General features: G+C 45.0%; 1 protein-coding gene across 3 annotated transcripts in view; it reads left to right on the plus strand.

Annotated features, from left to right (window-relative positions):
* The window catches only part of LOC117409278 (tyrosine-protein kinase Fer), a 103,302-nt gene extending 88,386 nt beyond the window's left edge, over nucleotides 1–14,916 (plus strand). For all 3 annotated transcript variants that reach the window (XM_058991640.1, XM_058991630.1, XM_058991644.1), the window contains 3 exons: nucleotides 625–779; nucleotides 10,911–11,033; nucleotides 11,447–14,916. In XM_058991640.1, coding sequence (XP_058847623.1) covers nucleotides 625–779; nucleotides 10,911–11,033; nucleotides 11,447–11,583 — 415 coding nt within the window. In that variant the 3' untranslated portion in view covers nucleotides 11,584–14,916. The remainder of the gene's footprint in view (nucleotides 1–624; nucleotides 780–10,910; nucleotides 11,034–11,446) is intronic.
* The last annotated feature ends 2,599 nt before the right edge of the window (nucleotides 14,917–17,515 follow it).

Genomic DNA, 17,515 nt, shown 5'->3' on the forward strand with positions numbered 1-17,515 from the left:
GGCTGAAATGATACATAGAGTGAGAATTATGTGGTGAGCCTTTTCTGTTACATGCAGTAAACTCAAAACGAATCTGCTAAATCTATGCCTTCTTTGTTCTTATCCACGTTGCTGCAGTGACATTGTAGATGCTATAACGTGTTAATGTAAATGAGATACTGTTTTAGAAGACAGATTTCATTAAGTAAACATGTATTTGAATGTTTTTTAAATGTAAAAGTAGAAATACAAAACTGTGGCATTTTTCTTTGTGAACGTGCTAAGAGTGAAAAACGCCAATTCAAAAACCGTCAAAATCTACCAAGGTAGCAAATCCGCCAAATTTAATACCAGCCAAAATTTCCCATTATACAGTATATTAGGGAGATGCAGAATTTCGTTGCTTTACTTGCATGACAGCACATGAAAACCGTAATGTTATCAGGGAATAATTGCACTCTGATGACCCAGACAGAATTCAGCTTTTATGTCTCAGGCACTTTAAAAACCTGATCAACATTTAAAAAAAAAACACACACACACGTGAAAACAAATTGAGAGACCATTCAAGTAGTTCTTGGTTGTTTGCTGATTGTTCTTGAAGAACAGCAGCAATAACAGTTTTTATGCTTCAATCACACACAGGGATCTTGCTGCAAGGAACTGCCTGGTTGGTGAAAATAACTTGCTGAAGATCAGCGACTTTGGAATGTCTCGGCAAGAGGATGATGGGATTTATTCATCATCCGGCTTGAAACAGATTCCCATCAAATGGACGGCGCCAGAAGCCCTAAATTACGGTAAAGGAAGGTCTTCATTTCATTTGAAAGAGCTGTTTGTTACAGGTTATTCACACAATAGCTTTACCCTTTCTTGAAGGAATCTGTTTTATTGTCAGTTGCAAATCCTGTAGAATTTCTCATAATATTATGAGAATAATCTGTATTACTCTGCAAAAAGGTGGTGGTGGTATTCATAGCCTCAATCCATGTGTATTTGTTTGTTGCTGAAATGTTGTGTTTTGGGATGGTAGCAGGACAGCACCAAGAATGAGAGACTTGGAAATAAGGAGCTGCACTTTAAGTGCGTATGCGCATGTTTATTACACACAAACGAAAGAAAAAGGCTCAAGGGCCAAAATAAAAGATTTAAACAAAATCCCAGAACAAACACCAAACAAACATGTACCCAGAGGCTGGGCAGTAGCCTTCGCTAAAGGTTACAAACACCATTGTGCACAAACAATTACACTCACCAAACTCCCGCCAACACACACAGGATTTCTTCTCCTTTTATGAAGGGTGGCCATTCTCCAGTTAGCACTCAGTTACCTAATTGGAAAATGGCCACACCTGTGATTGTTGGCAAGGACAGATTTACCTTCATCCCTGCCAACCTTACATTCCCTCTTCCCCACACACCGTTCATAGCAGCAGGGGCTTCTGCCCTGCTTCAGGGATCATATAGAATAGTAGTATAAAATACCTATTTTATCCACCATATTTTCAAGTACCTATTTTATTCCTCAGGCTCACAATTTTTTTTTTTATAACTGCAGTAGGCTCAGGCAGCCTAAAAGACAACACAAGTGTGCTCTGCATCATGATGGAAATGTCATCCTGCAAATCCTTCTCACAGCACCTGTTTTATTGTATGTGAACTGCGGGAAAAAAACTGAAATGGTCATGCATGGCGGAGATAGCTGGTATAGCAGGTTCTTTTTAGGAGCTGCAGGCAGTAGCATTCGAAAACCTCTTTTGGGAGTGTGTCTCATAGATTAGTGTAACCTACTGTGGCAAAGTGCCCCGCCCCTGTGTGCATTTGTGTGTTCTGTGTTGTATGATGCGTGCGTATGTTAATGTTGGTGTATAGATTGGTACACGGGATATAAACGGGTCTGTGTTTCACGTGTATTTAAAGTGTATAATTATATTTAGGCACGAGGATGGCACATCACTTCACGTGCAGATAAAATGTGTATAATGTGTGGCACGGGGTTGCACGTAATGAATTCACGTGCTGGGATTCAAGTGAGTAATTAATTAGTAATTGAATCCCAGCACAACAGTATATATAGATGCACGTTTTAGTCACTCGTGGTTAGGTGTTCGGGAGTGGAGAACGGGTGTGGAGAAGGAGAGTTAAAAAGCGAAGATAGTAAATATAATAGTTGTTTGTACTCACCGTGTTTGTTTGTCTCCGTGCACCGTGTGTTAAGTGTTTAGTCCGTTTTGTTTATATGTTTCTTTTGGCTACCAGTGCCGTGTCCTGTTTTTGTACTGTTAAACCTTTTTATTTGTTAATAAACGCTGAGTGCAGCCATTGCACTCAGCTCATCATCACCACCGTCTGTGTTTGAATTCCTTTCTGGTCTGACGCCACCCACTCCGGCCGTCTTTGTGACACGTGGTGTCAGAAGTGGGATAGCCGCGCCTCCAAGCGTCAGACCAGGAGGGGTTTTGTTTAAAAAAAAAAAAAAAAAAAAAAAAAAAATATATATATATATATATAATGGCAGAAGACGCCACAAAACTGCGGGGCTGGTTCCTGGAGAATGCTGGGCTGGAGGCCCAGTCTCTGCCCATGGTCGTCCGGGCTCTGTGGATGATGGACTGTGAGAGATGGGAGGCATATCAGGAGGAACACACCCCAAACACCTTGGAGGAAGGTGTGGAGTTTGTCCTCAGCTACCTGGAGGCAACCATAAATGGAACAGCAGCCCAGGTAGCAGGACCACCAGCAGAGGAGTACCTGCTGTCCCCATCTCCACCAGCAGAGGGTGAATGCCTGCTGGTTTTGCCTCCACAGCCCAAGCGGGAGGCAGAGACAGATAAAGAGGTGAAGGACAGGGAGGAGGAGTGCCGCCTAAGGGCCAGGCATCCACGGCGATGTAACAAGCCATCGCCGGGGTGCCTCCTCTGCGACCAGGATCACCTGTTCGCCCACTGTCCCTTCCGCAGTTATGGGGAGGAGCCTGAGCGTCCACAGCCCAAGCGGGAGGAGCCTGAGCGTCCACAGCCCAAATGGGAGGAGCCTGAGCGTCCACAGCCCAAATGGGAGGAGCCTGAGCGTCCTACGCCTGAGTGGGAGGAGCCCGAACGTCCTACGCCTGAGTGGGAGGAGCCCGAACGTCCTACGCCTGAGTGGGAGGAGCCCGAACGTCCTACGCCTGAGTGGGAGGAGCCCGAACGTCCTACGCCTGAGTGGGAGGAGCCCGAACGTCCTACGCCTGAGTGGGGGGAGCCCGAACATCCACAGCCCAAAAGGGAGGAGTCGGTGCGTCCACAGCCCAAAAGGGAGGAGTCGGTGCGTCCACAGCCCAAAAGGGAGGAGTCGGTGCGTCCACAGCCCAAAAGGGAGGAGTCGGTGCGTCCACAGCCCAAAAGGGAGGAGTCGGTGCGTCCACAGCCCAAAAGGGAGGAGTCGGTGCGTCCACAGCCCAAAAGGGAGGAGTCGGTGCGTCCACAGCCCAAAAGGGAGGAGTCGGTGCGTCCACAGCCCAAAAGGGAGGAGTCGGTGCGTCCACAGCCCAAAAGGGAGGAGTCGGTGCGTCCACAGCCCAAAAGGGAGGAGTCGGTGCGTCCACAGCCCAAAAAGAGGGAAGTCGGGGCTTCCACAGCCGTAGGACCCAAGCTGCCAGCAGAGGGAGAATGCCTGCTGGTCCCACCTCCACCAGCAGAGGGTGAATACCTGCTGGTGCCGTCCCAAGAGCCAGAAGGGGAGGAGTTACAGGCTCAACCCCCTGAAAATTTTTGGGGGGGAGAAGGGCAGGATGCTGGTGTCCCCCAGCAGCCTCTAGCTATGCTGTTGAAGGCAGCACGGCGCGCACATGCCCAGCCGCCACAGCAGAGGGAGCCAGCACCGCCACAGCCTCCCTCTGAGTGGCCAGCATCAGCCCCATCGCCTCTACCTCCGCCACCTCCACCAGCAGAGGGTGAATACCTGCTGGTTCCACCTCCACCGCAGTGGGAGGACTGCTTGCCCCTCCCACCTCCACCAGCAGAGGGTGAATACCTGCTGGCTCCACCACCGCCAGGAGCAGAGGAGCTGGAGCTGCCTCTGCCTCCACCACCGCCAGGAGCAGAGGAGCTGGAGCTGCCTCTGCCTCCACCACCGCCAGGAGCAGAGGAGCTGGAGCTGCCTCTGCCTCCACCACCGCCAGGAGCAGAGGAGCTGGAGCTGCCTCTGCCTCCGCCACCACCCGGAGCAGAGGAGCAGGAGCTGCCTCTGCTGCCCGTACCTCCGCAGGGAGTACGGTGGCCGGAGCCCCAGAAAGGGGAGCTGCCGGCCACGAAGAAGGGGGAGGAGGTCTGGAGACCACCAACCCCAGCAGCAGTTTCGCTGCCGGAGATCGTGGGGGAGGTCAGGAGACCTGCTCCCACTGCAGCAGTTTCGCTGCCGGAGATCGTGGGGGAGGTCTGGAGACCTGCTCCCACTGCAGCAGTTTCGCTGCCGGAGATCGTGGGGGAGGTCCGGAGACCTGCTCCCACTGCAGCAGTTTCGCTGCCGGAGATCGTGGGGGAGGTCCGGAGACCTGCTCCCACTGCAGCTTCTTCGCTGCCGGCAGTACTGTGGTCGGAGCCCCACCAAAGGGAGCTACCGGCTACAAAGAAGGGGGACGAGGTCTGGAGACCACTTTCCCCAGCAGCAGTTTCGCTGCAGGAGTTCTTGTGGCCGGAGCCCCACAGGAGGGAGCTGCCGGCTACGAAGAAGGGGGAGGTCGGGGGACCACCTGCCCCCGCAGCTTTTTCGCTGCAGGACGGGACCAACAGGCTGTCAGCCGTGCCACTACCGGCAGGGGTGCTGACAGCATGGCCAGCCATGGGCCCACTGAAGCCTCCCTTCCCAGCCCGAGACTTTGGCCTGGACTGCTGGGTATTTAAGGGGGGAGGTGGCCGTTGAGGCCATGTGTGCTGCGCACAAGGGGGGGTATATGTGGCAAAGTGCCCCGCCCCTGTGTGCATTTGTGTGTTCTGTGTTGTATGATGCGTGCGTATGTTAATGTTGGTGTATAGATTGGTACACGGGATATAAACGGGTCTGTGTTTCACGTGTATTTAAAGTGTATAATTATATTTAGGCACGAGGATGGCACATCACTTCACGTGCAGATAAAATGTGTATAATGTGTGGCACGGGGTTGCACGTAATGAATTCACGTGCTGGGATTCAAGTGAGTAATTAATTAGTAATTGAATCCCAGCACAACAGTATATATAGATGCACGTTTTAGTCACTCGTGGTTAGGTGTTCGGGAGTGGAGAACGGGTGTGGAGAAGGAGAGTTAAAAAGCGAAGATAGTAAATATAATAGTTGTTTGTACTCACCGTGTTTGTTTGTCTCCGTGCACCGTGTGTTAAGTGTTTAGTCCGTTTTGTTTATATGTTTCTTTTGGCTACCAGTGCCGTGTCCTGTTTTTGTACTGTTAAACCTTTTTATTTGTTAATAAACGCTGAGTGCAGCCATTGCACTCAGCTCATCATCACCACCGTCTGTGTTTGAATTCCTTTCTGGTCTGACGCCACCCACTCCGGCCGTCTTTGTGACACGTGGTGTCAGAAGTGGGATAGCCGCGCCTCCAAGCGTCAGACCAGGAGGGGTTTTGTTTAAAAAAAAAAAAAAAAAAAAAAAAATATATATATATATATATATATAATGGCAGAAGACGCCACAAAACTGCGGGGCTGGTTCCTGGAGAATGCTGGGCTGGAGGCCCAGTCTCTGCCCATGGTCGTCCGGGCTCTGTGGATGATGGACTGTGAGAGATGGGAGGCATATCAGGAGGAACACACCCCAAACACCTTGGAGGAAGGTGTGGAGTTTGTCCTCAGCTACCTGGAGGCAACCATAAATGGAACAGCAGCCCAGGTAGCAGGACCACCAGCAGAGGAGTACCTGCTGTCCCCATCTCCACCAGCAGAGGGTGAATGCCTGCTGGTTTTGCCTCCACAGCCCAAGCGGGAGGCAGAGACAGATAAAGAGGTGAAGGACAGGGAGGAGGAGTGCCGCCTAAGGGCCAGGCATCCACGGCGATGTAACAAGCCATCGCCGGGGTGCCTCCTCTGCGACCAGGATCACCTGTTCGCCCACTGTCCCTTCCGCAGTTATGGGGAGGAGCCTGAGCGTCCACAGCCCAAGCGGGAGGAGCCTGAGCGTCCACAGCCCAAATGGGAGGAGCCTGAGCGTCCACAGCCCAAATGGGAGGAGCCTGAGCGTCCTACGCCTGAGTGGGAGGAGCCCGAACGTCCTACGCCTGAGTGGGAGGAGCCCGAACGTCCTACGCCTGAGTGGGAGGAGCCCGAACGTCCTACGCCTGAGTGGGAGGAGCCCGAACGTCCTACGCCTGAGTGGGAGGAGCCCGAACGTCCTACGCCTGAGTGGGGGGAGCCCGAACGTCCACAGCCCAAAAGGGAGGAGTCGGTGCGTCCACAGCCCAAAAGGGAGGAGTCGGTGCGTCCACAGCCCAAAAGGGAGGAGTCGGTGCGTCCACAGCCCAAAAGGGAGGAGTCGGTGCGTCCACAGCCCAAAAGGGAGGAGTCGGTGCGTCCACAGCCCAAAAGGGAGGAGTCGGTGCGTCCACAGCCCAAAAGGGAGGAGTCGGTGCGTCCACAGCCCAAAAGGGAGGAGTCGGTGCGTCCACAGCCCAAAAGGGAGGAGTCGGTGCGTCCACAGCCCAAAAGGGAGGAGTCGGTGCGTCCACAGCCCAAAAGGGAGGAGTCGGTGCGTCCACAGCCCAAAAGGGAGGAGTCGGTGCGTCCACAGCCCAAAAAGAGGGAAGTCGGGGCTTCCACAGCCGTAGGACCCAAGCTGCCAGCAGAGGGAGAATGCCTGCTGGTCCCACCTCCACCAGCAGAGGGTGAATACCTGCTGGTGCCGTCCCAAGAGCCAGAAGGGGAGGAGTTACAGGCTCAACCCCCTGAAAATTTTTGGGGGGGAGAAGGGCAGGATGCTGGTGTCCCCCAGCAGCCTCTAGCTATGCTGTTGAAGGCAGCACGGCGCGCACATGCCCAGCCGCCACAGCAGAGGGAGCCAGCACCGCCACAGCCTCCCTCTGAGTGGCCAGCATCAGCCCCATCGCCTCTACCTCCGCCACCTCCACCAGCAGAGGGTGAATACCTGCTGGTTCCACCTCCACCGCAGTGGGAGGACTGCTTGCCCCTCCCACCTCCACCAGCAGAGGGTGAATACCTGCTGGCTCCACCACCGCCAGGAGCAGAGGAGCTGGAGCTGCCTCTGCCTCCACCACCGCCAGGAGCAGAGGAGCTGGAGCTGCCTCTGCCTCCACCACCGCCAGGAGCAGAGGAGCTGGAGCTGCCTCTGCCTCCACCACCGCCAGGAGCAGAGGAGCTGGAGCTGCCTCTGCCTCCGCCACCACCCGGAGCAGAGGAACAGGAGCTGCCTCTGCTGCCCGTACCTCCGCAGGGAGTACGGTGGCCGGAGCCCCAGAAAGGGGAGCTGCCGGCCACGAAGAAGGGGGAGGAGGTCTGGAGACCACCAACCCCAGCAGCAGTTTCGCTGCCGGAGATCGTGGGGGAGGTCAGGAGACCTGCTCCCACTGCAGCAGTTTCGCTGCCGGAGATCGTGGGGGAGGTCTGGAGACCTGCTCCCACTGCAGCAGTTTCGCTGCCGGAGATCGTGGGGGAGGTCCGGAGACCTGCTCCCACTGCAGCAGTTTCGCTGCCGGAGATCGTGGGGGAGGTCCGGAGACCTGCTCCCACTGCAGCTTCTTCGCTGCCGGCAGTACTGTGGTCGGAGCCCCACCAAAGGGAGCTACCGGCTACAAAGAAGGGGGACGAGGTCTGGAGACCACTTTCCCCAGCAGCAGTTTCGCTGCAGGAGTTCTTGTGGCCGGAGCCCCACAGGAGGGAGCTGCCGGCTACGAAGAAGGGGGAGGTCGGGGGACCACCTGCCCCCGCAGCTTTTTCGCTGCAGGACGGGACCAACAGGCTGTCAGCCGTGCCACTACCGGCAGGGGTGCTGACAGCATGGCCAGCCATGGGCCCACTGAAGCCTCCCTTCCCAGCCCGAGACTTTGGCCTGGACTGCTGGGTATTTAAGGGGGGAGGTGGCCGTTGAGGCCATGTGTGCTGCGCACAAGGGGGGGTATATGTGGCAAAGTGCCCCGCCCCTGTGTGCATTTGTGTGTTCTGTGTTGTATGATGCGTGCGTATGTTAATGTTGGTGTATAGATTGGTACACGGGATATAAACGGGTCTGTGTTTCACGTGTATTTAAAGTGTATAATTATATTTAGGCACGAGGATGGCACATCACTTCACGTGCAGATAAAATGTGTATAATGTGTGGCACGGGGTTGCACGTAATGAATTCACGTGCTGGGATTCAAGTGAGTAATTAATTAGTAATTGAATCCCAGCACAACAGTATATATAGATGCACGTTTTAGTCACTCGTGGTTAGGTGTTCGGGAGTGGAGAACGGGTGTGGAGAAGGAGAGTTAAAAAGCGAAGATAGTAAATATAATAGTTGTTTGTACTCACCGTGTTTGTTTGTCTCCGTGCACCGTGTGTTAAGTGTTTAGTCCGTTTTGTTTATATGTTTCTTTTGGCTACCAGTGCCGTGTCCTGTTTTTGTACTGTTAAACCTTTTTATTTGTTAATAAACGCTGAGTGCAGCCATTGCACTCAGCTCATCATCACCACCGTCTGTGTTTGAATTCCTTTCTGGTCTGACGCCACCCACTCCGGCCGTCTTTGTGACACCTACTTTTTACTGTGAGGCAATAAATGTTCTAGCAGATATTAACAAAATCCATCTATGACATCTTCATGTACAGCTAGCTGGAAATACCAGACATACACAGTTATTCAAAACAATTTAACACTAGAACCGCCGGATTTTCGAACTACCTAGAACCGCCACGTGGGTCACTTTGACCCATACATTTTTAAACTGCTTCAAAATGGCTACTTTCAAGATTAAATATTTCCTTCTGATATATTCCCAGTTGCATTTGTGGAACAAAACAAGGATTGTTGTCTCCCAGGTACATTGAAAAATAAGCAACTAGGCTTTCACTGAGTTGACATCTTGACAAATCCACAATCATAGCAATCTCTGTCTCGTAGTCAGTCTACAAACAAAGAAAGGCTTGAAATAAAATTTTTAAAAAAACATGTGTGCTAGGAGGAGGAGGCGTGTCTTGTTTGCTGCAGTTACAAAAAAATAGAATATCTTACGTTATATTAAAAAAAGACATGTATTGTAATGCATGGGTCACATTGACCCACGTGGCGGTTCTAGGTAGAACTGTTTATAACTTTATCATTTTTACGGCTAACAAACGCCGTCAGGATATTTAATTAATATATTCAGGAAAAGTCAAAAACGGACATACACATACGATTTACAACGGAAGAGTAATTAACATTTTAAATGCAAAATGGGTCAAACTGACCCACATGGTGGCTCTAGTGTTAACAACTAAATATTTTGTACCATTTAATTACATAATTATGTAAACTAAGAGTAAGTAGGCACATTACAGTTGCTGTTGCGTCCATAGGACTTATTTTCTTATATGGAAATAAATGGGGAATTACTAATTGGGGAGGGCAGTGATACTAAGGTGAATGAGAGGTAAGAAAGTGTAATTTAAAGTCTTAGATATCACTCCTTTAAGCTCATTCCGTTGTAAACCTTACCCTTTCGTTCCTCTTTTTTGTATGTGTCTTGCTAAAGCAATAGTGAAGAAGATTATCCGAGCTCCAGATACGAACAGTGAGCAAATAACATTGAAGCACCTGGGGGGGTTTCTAGTGGGTTGAGAGTGTTTTTCTTCCCTAAGACAAATCAATGAAAGAAAAAGAAAGCTGTTTTTGAAAAGCCTTCAGTTTCTTTTGTTTTAAAAAGCTAAGGTGTTTTTAAGGTCTGCAGACAACCAAGGCCGTTTGAGACTAGCAGAATTGTAGAAGCTACATAATAAAAAAGCAATACATTTCATCACTTCCTGCAGTTAGTGTTGCAGTGACTTGTACTGTGTGTGTGTGTGTGTGTGTGTGTGTATATATATATATATATATATATATATATATATATATATATATATATATATATATATATATATATATATAATATATATATATATATTATATAATCTACTGAGAAACACTGTCAGTGATGATTTTTATTATCCCGAAAGCTAATCGAACACAGCTGTTGGAGCCTGCTTTCATTCACAGTTTGTCAGGCAAAAGGATGTGGGTGCTGTTTAAATTCACCCCCTGCCAGCATGCCTGTTTCCTTAAGCAAGCAGGGCAACTTTTCAAAGATGGAGGTTCAGGGCAACACAAATATCTTTCCCCTGGTTATGTAACTTTGAAACAGGATCAGCTGTATTGCATAATTTAAACTACTGGCTGCTGTGTTTGCACACTTTGGCACATCACAATGTTATGGTCTAACTGTTTGAGAGTAGGCATGCCAGTGTATATAATGCATTAAAGATTTAAATTACCCTGCAGAAATGCAGTATACTGTAGGATTGTGCCTGTTTCAAGATGTGAATACCTGTAATATAGAAAGTGATCTAGAGCAGGGGTAGACAACCCTGGTCCTGGAGTGCCACAATCCTGCAGGTTTTGTAGGTATCTCTTAATGGTCAATTGCTAAATACCTGGAACACATGGTAATTCTAACCAGTTAAGCCAATCATTAAAACAATTAATTTATTAAGGGGCTTGGGTTAAAACAAAAAACAGAAGTGTCTGTGGCACTCCAGGACGAGGGTTGCCTACCCCTGATCTAGAGTATTTTTATACAGTGCTCCCTCGATATTTCAGAAGTCAATAATTCACAAATTTGCTTCATTCGCGGTTAGGCCATGTTGACAGTATTGTATACATGCCCTTCATGAGATACAACTCTGAACCTATGCAGTTCCCTTGTTTATTTTGTTTTTTGTCTCTTAGGGAGATACAGTTCAGAAAGTGACGTGTGGAGTTATGGCATTCTTCTCTGGGAGACGTTCAGTTTAGGAGTTTGTCCCTACCCCGGAATGACAAACCAGCAAGCCAGGGAGCAAGTTGAAAAAGGTACGGTGTACTTGACTGGGCCTTTTTTATGTCCTTTCCCTTTCTTTGAGATGTTCAGACCAGGCTTGTTTGTTTGTTTGCTACATATTGTGGGAAATTGTCGGATTCACCAGCACCCTGCAGAATTTTACCGAAATTCTCAAAACAGACTTGATATTTAAATGTGAGATTACTGCAATAGCCACTGGTGTGCTGTTGCTGCAATGGAGGGATGTGTTTGCAACTGACAGATTGTTTATACCCTTTGTTGAAACTGGAGCACTTCAGCAAAGAGGGAAACCAAACAGAGGTGCCAAGTTCAGTCAACTGTGGGACAGGGGCTTGGCTGTTTTGATAAAGTCAAAACCATATTATATAACTTTTCTTCTTCAAATGTTTCAACAATCCTGAAGTGTTCTTTCTTTTCTGTTTAGGTTACAGAATGACTTGTCCACAGAAGTGTCCAGAGGAGGTCTACAAAACAATGCAGAAATGCTGGGAATACAAGCCTGAAAACCGGCCCAAGTTTGTTGACATACAAAAGGAACTTGCATCAGTAAAAAAGAAATAACACTATAGAGGAAGGACGGACAGACTTTTTCTTATTTTATATATAAATCTTTATCTTGGCAAACAGATACACTGATTGTTTGCCTCATCATCAATACTATCATACTGCATTAACACGTTTAAAATCATTTGTAATGTTAGTATCCAGTTGCTAGTGTCATAGTGCCTTTTGCCTAAAACTATTTGAGGGCATAAAAAGGAAACAAAACAAAAAAAAAACAGCCTAAACATAGCTGCCAAATATTCTGCCATCCCTAAAGTCAGAGGTGCCGTTTGTGTTCTTTTTATTTAATGGGGTGTATTTCATGCATGGGGAATTAAAACTGAGGTAAGCCCTTGATAAATGTTATTTTATTGTCTAATTTATTTATAACGTCGGCCCAGATGTTTATGGGAAATGATAATGCAGTTATTTCCCTGCTTGGAGTTCTTTTCCCAAAGTTTACAAGAAGCAAGTCCTCATGGAATTAAATCCTAGTTAGCACCTTTGACAGGCTAGGTAATTTCTTGATCACAAAACCAATACCACCCTCATGTAAGGACACAAAATATATCCTGTTGTCTGTAACTGTGATTAACCAGCTTTTTGTTACTGTAATTATCAAGTGTTTGTTGAATCTGTTTTTTTTATGTGTATTATCACCAGTATTTACCAAAGCCCAGCATCTGCACATCATTTCATACAAATGAACTACCTGTACAGTATGTGAAACACATTTTTTTAATACTTTATTTTTAAAAAACGTGGTCTTTTAAGGTGCATTTTTAGGTTTTGAAATACATGTTCATACATTTTCTACAAAACAAAATAAAAACGAATTTGACAGGCAGACAGTTTTTTTGGTTTTTACATTACCGTATGTAGTCTGTGTCATGTAGTAACCTTTGCTCTTCTTTACCATAACACCAAAGATCCAACACACATTTCAACAGTATTACAGAAACATAAGAAGACGTTTCCACCTTTTTAAAGTGTTGAGGCAAGGCATTTGATGTTGTAAGGCATGTGTTTACAGAGAGCTGTCTTATTGAATACCGTTGTCATTGGTAATTCACAGCAATGGTCTGTTCTACAGTTTAAATATAATTAAACTTGTGGAATACATTAGCCTCATGCATTTTAGATATAAAGATGTTAAGCATAACACTGTGTTATGTAATTATTAACATTATTTGTTTTTATAAGCAAGCTGTTCAAGGCATTTGGCTATGCAACAGTTTAGTCATTTTTGTTTGTTTGTTTTTGCCTTTTTATTAAAATCCAACCACTTCAAAAAATAGAAAGCAGTTTTAGAAGTAAATTGATGTCAGGGACCAAAGCTGCTGCTGTATGTTCATGTAAAAGAGTTTGTTTTTATAACATGTTGAGCCGGTTATCCTGCAGTATCTGGATGTGGGTAGCTGGGCTAGGAGATATTTCCAAATATGGAAATACATTGTTTGAAGCATGTACTGTTTTTCAACACTTAGAAAACAAAGTTGAAACCTTTACAATCGAAAATTTTAAGTGATGTTGAGATTGAGAAGTGTCTGTGACTTTGTTTTCCAGTAACATGACTGACTGAAACATCATTTTAAATTCCTGTATTCAAAGCTGCACTGCATATAGTTTCAATACATTGTGTAGCATGGTGGTGTTTTTTTGTTCTTGTTTTAGTATTTTGTACATTTAGTTGTGTAAATAACATTAGGTGTGTGATATTTTACTTTTTGTTTTGCACACTAGATCGTTTTTTTTTTTTTTTTTTTTTTAAAGTCATTGAGATATAGTTATATTAATACATTTCAAAAGGAATTTCTGTGTACATGAAATGTCCCGATTAGTATGTGTTTCAGAGCTGCAGTTGTAGGAAATCAATAGGAGCCAATCTGTGTTGTATAGAACTGCATAAGCCTAAACTACATTCATTTGGTGAATTGTAGTTTAAGTCAACTATCAGTTAACCCCACCCCTAAAAAAACAAGAAATGAACACACAAATGATTAATATGCTCCTGCTGATTATTGCACTAAAATCATGATTTTGATATAGCCTAGTGTAGGGGTGTAATGATCCATTGTGTATCAATGCATCATGATACTCTCTTCACATGATATATCGTATCGTAATAGAAGTAGGTATCATTTGAATCGTGATACAAGACTGAAAGCCCGAAACAGCTCATTTCAGATCACCACATAGCTCTTGAATGAAGAATACGTGTGTTTTATAGTTGGTATGGATACATACTCTCACGGTCTCATTTAATTTGTATCTTTTAACTAAATGGTCCATCATTAAATTACCAGTTGATCTTATTACGCATCATACAGGAGGCCAATCAGGACAACCACATGTATTGTGATACATATCGTACCACAGCCCGCATATCGCGATATGCTTAAAAAGCGTTGACTTAGATCGTCCAACCTGACCAGTAAAGAAAAGAAAAAATCACATAACATTTGGCAATTATTTTAACAGTACTGAGCGTAGTGTTCATTTTATTTGTTTACACAGAAGTTGGTTTGTAGTTGTTTATTTCTCACTGGCATGTAACTTGTGAAGAATGATGCTTATTCCAGCCCTCGTTTTTTTTAATGAAATCGATGTTAGATCGATGTATCCATGCCTGGTGCTTTTTAAGATGTTTATTCTGTGTTCAGAGGACACGATGACTTTAAAGATAAGTGGGAGACTAGGTATCTGCAGTTTAAAAAAAAAAAAAAAAATTCATTAGGCACATTATACATTATTTTGAAAGTGTTCAAATAATAATAAGAAAAAAAACATCTGTAGAAAACAGAATTGAGGGGGAAAAAAGCTACGTACATTGTTCTCACTCCAGTAAAATACAAGGCGAGAAGGATGCTTCCCTGCCAAAAACAAACTGTAAGCACATCATGTTTTGTGCCCCAAGGAGTAGCCTGTAATTTATGGCATTATTAAAGCTTCAATCTGTTATGCGTGTCTGTACCAGCTAGTAGGTTTTGAGCACATTTTGACTGAACTTATTTGTAACACTGGAAACATGGACCTCCCCACACTCTTCTGGCATAGATGAGGAAAATATCGTGAGCCTTTTATTGCTGTGCCCCTAAATACTTTAGGTAGAATTGTCCATTACTTGTAAATTGTTTAACATAATTCTTTTTTATTATTATTATTTATTTGTGCTGATATTTTAAGGATAGTGATTTTACACATAAAACCCCAAGCTACCATTTTCCGTGTGTAATTTTATATTGTTCATGTTTGCTCTGTATTGACGGCTGTAATGGACCAATCACAGTTAACATGTCTTTAAGGTTCATGTTTATACTGTATTCTTGCAATAAAAACACGTGTAGTCTTTCTGTGGTTTGTATTTGATTATTTAGTATTTTGTGCTAAGAAAAAAGGTTTTTACACATGCACGCAATAAATTAACAATATTAGTACATTTTTAATATCTATTCAATGTTATGTATCTAATTTGAAAAAAAAAGACTAAATGTGGTTGCATTTACACTGTAGAAATATATGACTTAGTTTTGTTTTGAGAACACAAGCTGTTATAGTGAAGTTAAATATATTATCTTTAGTGGTTTTGGTATCTGTGGCAAAGTGGTTAACTGTGTGCAGGTGCAGGTAATCAGTAATCAGCGAGATAACGATAATCCAGGTGCAATGGTGATTTAATGTGTATATCCAAAGGCCTGATGGCAAACAACAGTAAATAACAATGTTAATGAAGCAATACAGCGGTGTGTATTGCTTATTTGTAATCCGTGGGTTGGCCCCAAAATAATAACAGTCCCGTTTTCAGTTCACCCACACGTAACACATACACAAACACAAACACCAGTCCACAGTGCATGCTCTAGTACTTGTGGTGAATACAGTTCTTTAGTGAAAACAAAGTGCAGTGTTGTTGATCTGGGTTTAGTTCTGGCCTTTGGCGACAGCTCCAGATCGTGTTAGCCGTCTAAATAACAACAAACACTATTATTAACAACAAACAAAACACTCACGTTTTCACAACACAGGTTCTCCTTTTGGTCATGGAATATTAACTATTCACAAAGGAACAGATCACATTACTACGACTCCTAAATACCGTCAACCATGACCCCTTGGTTAACGAGTGCACCCGCTCCTCCAATCCACAGATTCCACATCGTTTCCCTTCCGGGTCGATGATTTAGTGTACCGTAGCTTTTCCCCCTTTCAAGATGGCCGACTTCCACCTAACCATGGGAATTAACTGTCGGGCCATCCAGTCCAGGGTACTCTGTTCCCTTTACACAGCGCCCTCGCAGGTCGGGAGGGAGATCTAACACCAAGAATTACTTGATCTCTGTCACAGTATCATATCTTTTTATGGTTATGGGTCACATGGCTGATATCTTTCAGTTTGAACATGTATTTCAACTAGTATTTGTAGAACAAGTTGGCATTCACTCAAATGAGAACCAATGTTGGCAAAGACATTGATTTATTAACATTTTACATTTATTTTCTTCCCATTTAATTGCATATTGAAAGGAACATGCATTTTTCAAAAGTATGCTTCAATTTTGCAGCAAGACCCCTAAAGAGCCAGTATCATAGTTTAAACTTTATAGTGTACATACATTCTTTTTCAGTTTTCATGTTGTATTTTGCCATTCTCTCATTTTTCCATTTCAGAGAGACCCACCTCCTTCAGGGTTATCCGAGTGAATCTTTTGTTTATCTTCAATTAAAAATACAGTAATGAAATTACAGCCATAAAAGAAGTGAACAGAGGTGTAATATACCGTTTTTGTTTTACTTGAAAAAGACAATCACATTCGAAAGTGAAAGTAAAATACACGCATTTACTGGTGGGAGACACAGTAACAAGAGTGCTGTATTTACTTGTGTTTCTCTTTACTGTTTTAAAAATAAAAAGAATGACTGTTTCAACACACTTTGAGTTTAATTATTTTAAGTGTGCAACATAAGCAAATATAAGCAAACATAAGCATCTGCCGCCACATGATACATTTTCTTGTTGCACATTTAAGCCCCTTTCACACTGGCACTTCTACCTGGGTCACAATCCCGCGTAGTGTGAAACCACGTACCTGGGTCGTACCCAGGTTGACCCGAGTCGCAGCGACCCACCTCAGGATCTGGGTCGACACGCTTTGACCCGGTGTTATGTAGTCCATGTGCATGCAAATTCATTTGCGCATGCCTAGTTTATGTTTTGCGCCATCTTTGAATTGTCTGCTAAAAACAGTCTAATTTCAATGGTTTTACAATGGAATTTAATGAAGGAATATAATTTGCAATGGGACTCAGTTGTGCTGGAGACAGTGTTTGGCACCTAAACTGCCAAATAGTGTCACTTCCAAATAGTCTCCACTGAAAAGTAAATAGAGACACTACAGTAGTAAATGCACTAATTACCAGTACAATGTTCTCCGATCTTCTAAAGCAAGGAATGTAAAACAAATTAAATATCCATTTACTACGGTTATACAATATATTGCACATTGTTACTTTATTATTACAATTGTGCTGGAGTGACAAAATACCTAACAGCCACGCCTGCGTGAAGGTTTCACTTCTGCAAGGAACATTTTTGTTTGTTCTGTTTAGCCATATTTTTGTTGATTGAAACACACCATGAGCCAGATTGCAGCAAGGATGAAGAAACATTTGCACCAATCAACATTTGGGCCAACGATTCAATACAGAGAAGCTTGGATGGAAGCGTCCATAACAAGCTGCTTCCGGGGCATTGATTTGTGCATTGTATATTTGCTTCTGTCACCCAAATCGACCCTGCTTTATGAAAAGCACTGTGAAATCGCATAGACGACCTGCATAACACCAGGTCCCGCCCCGGGGTATGTTCCGACCTGAGTAGAGCATGCCAGTGTGAAAGGGGCTTTAGATGCAGCAGTGTGGAGTGGTGGTTAGGGCTCTGGACTCTTAACCG

This window comes from Acipenser ruthenus, chromosome 2 (genome assembly GCF_902713425.1).
Source record: "Acipenser ruthenus chromosome 2, fAciRut3.2 maternal haplotype, whole genome shotgun sequence".
Lineage (NCBI taxonomy): Eukaryota > Metazoa > Chordata > Actinopteri > Acipenseriformes > Acipenseridae > Acipenser > Acipenser ruthenus.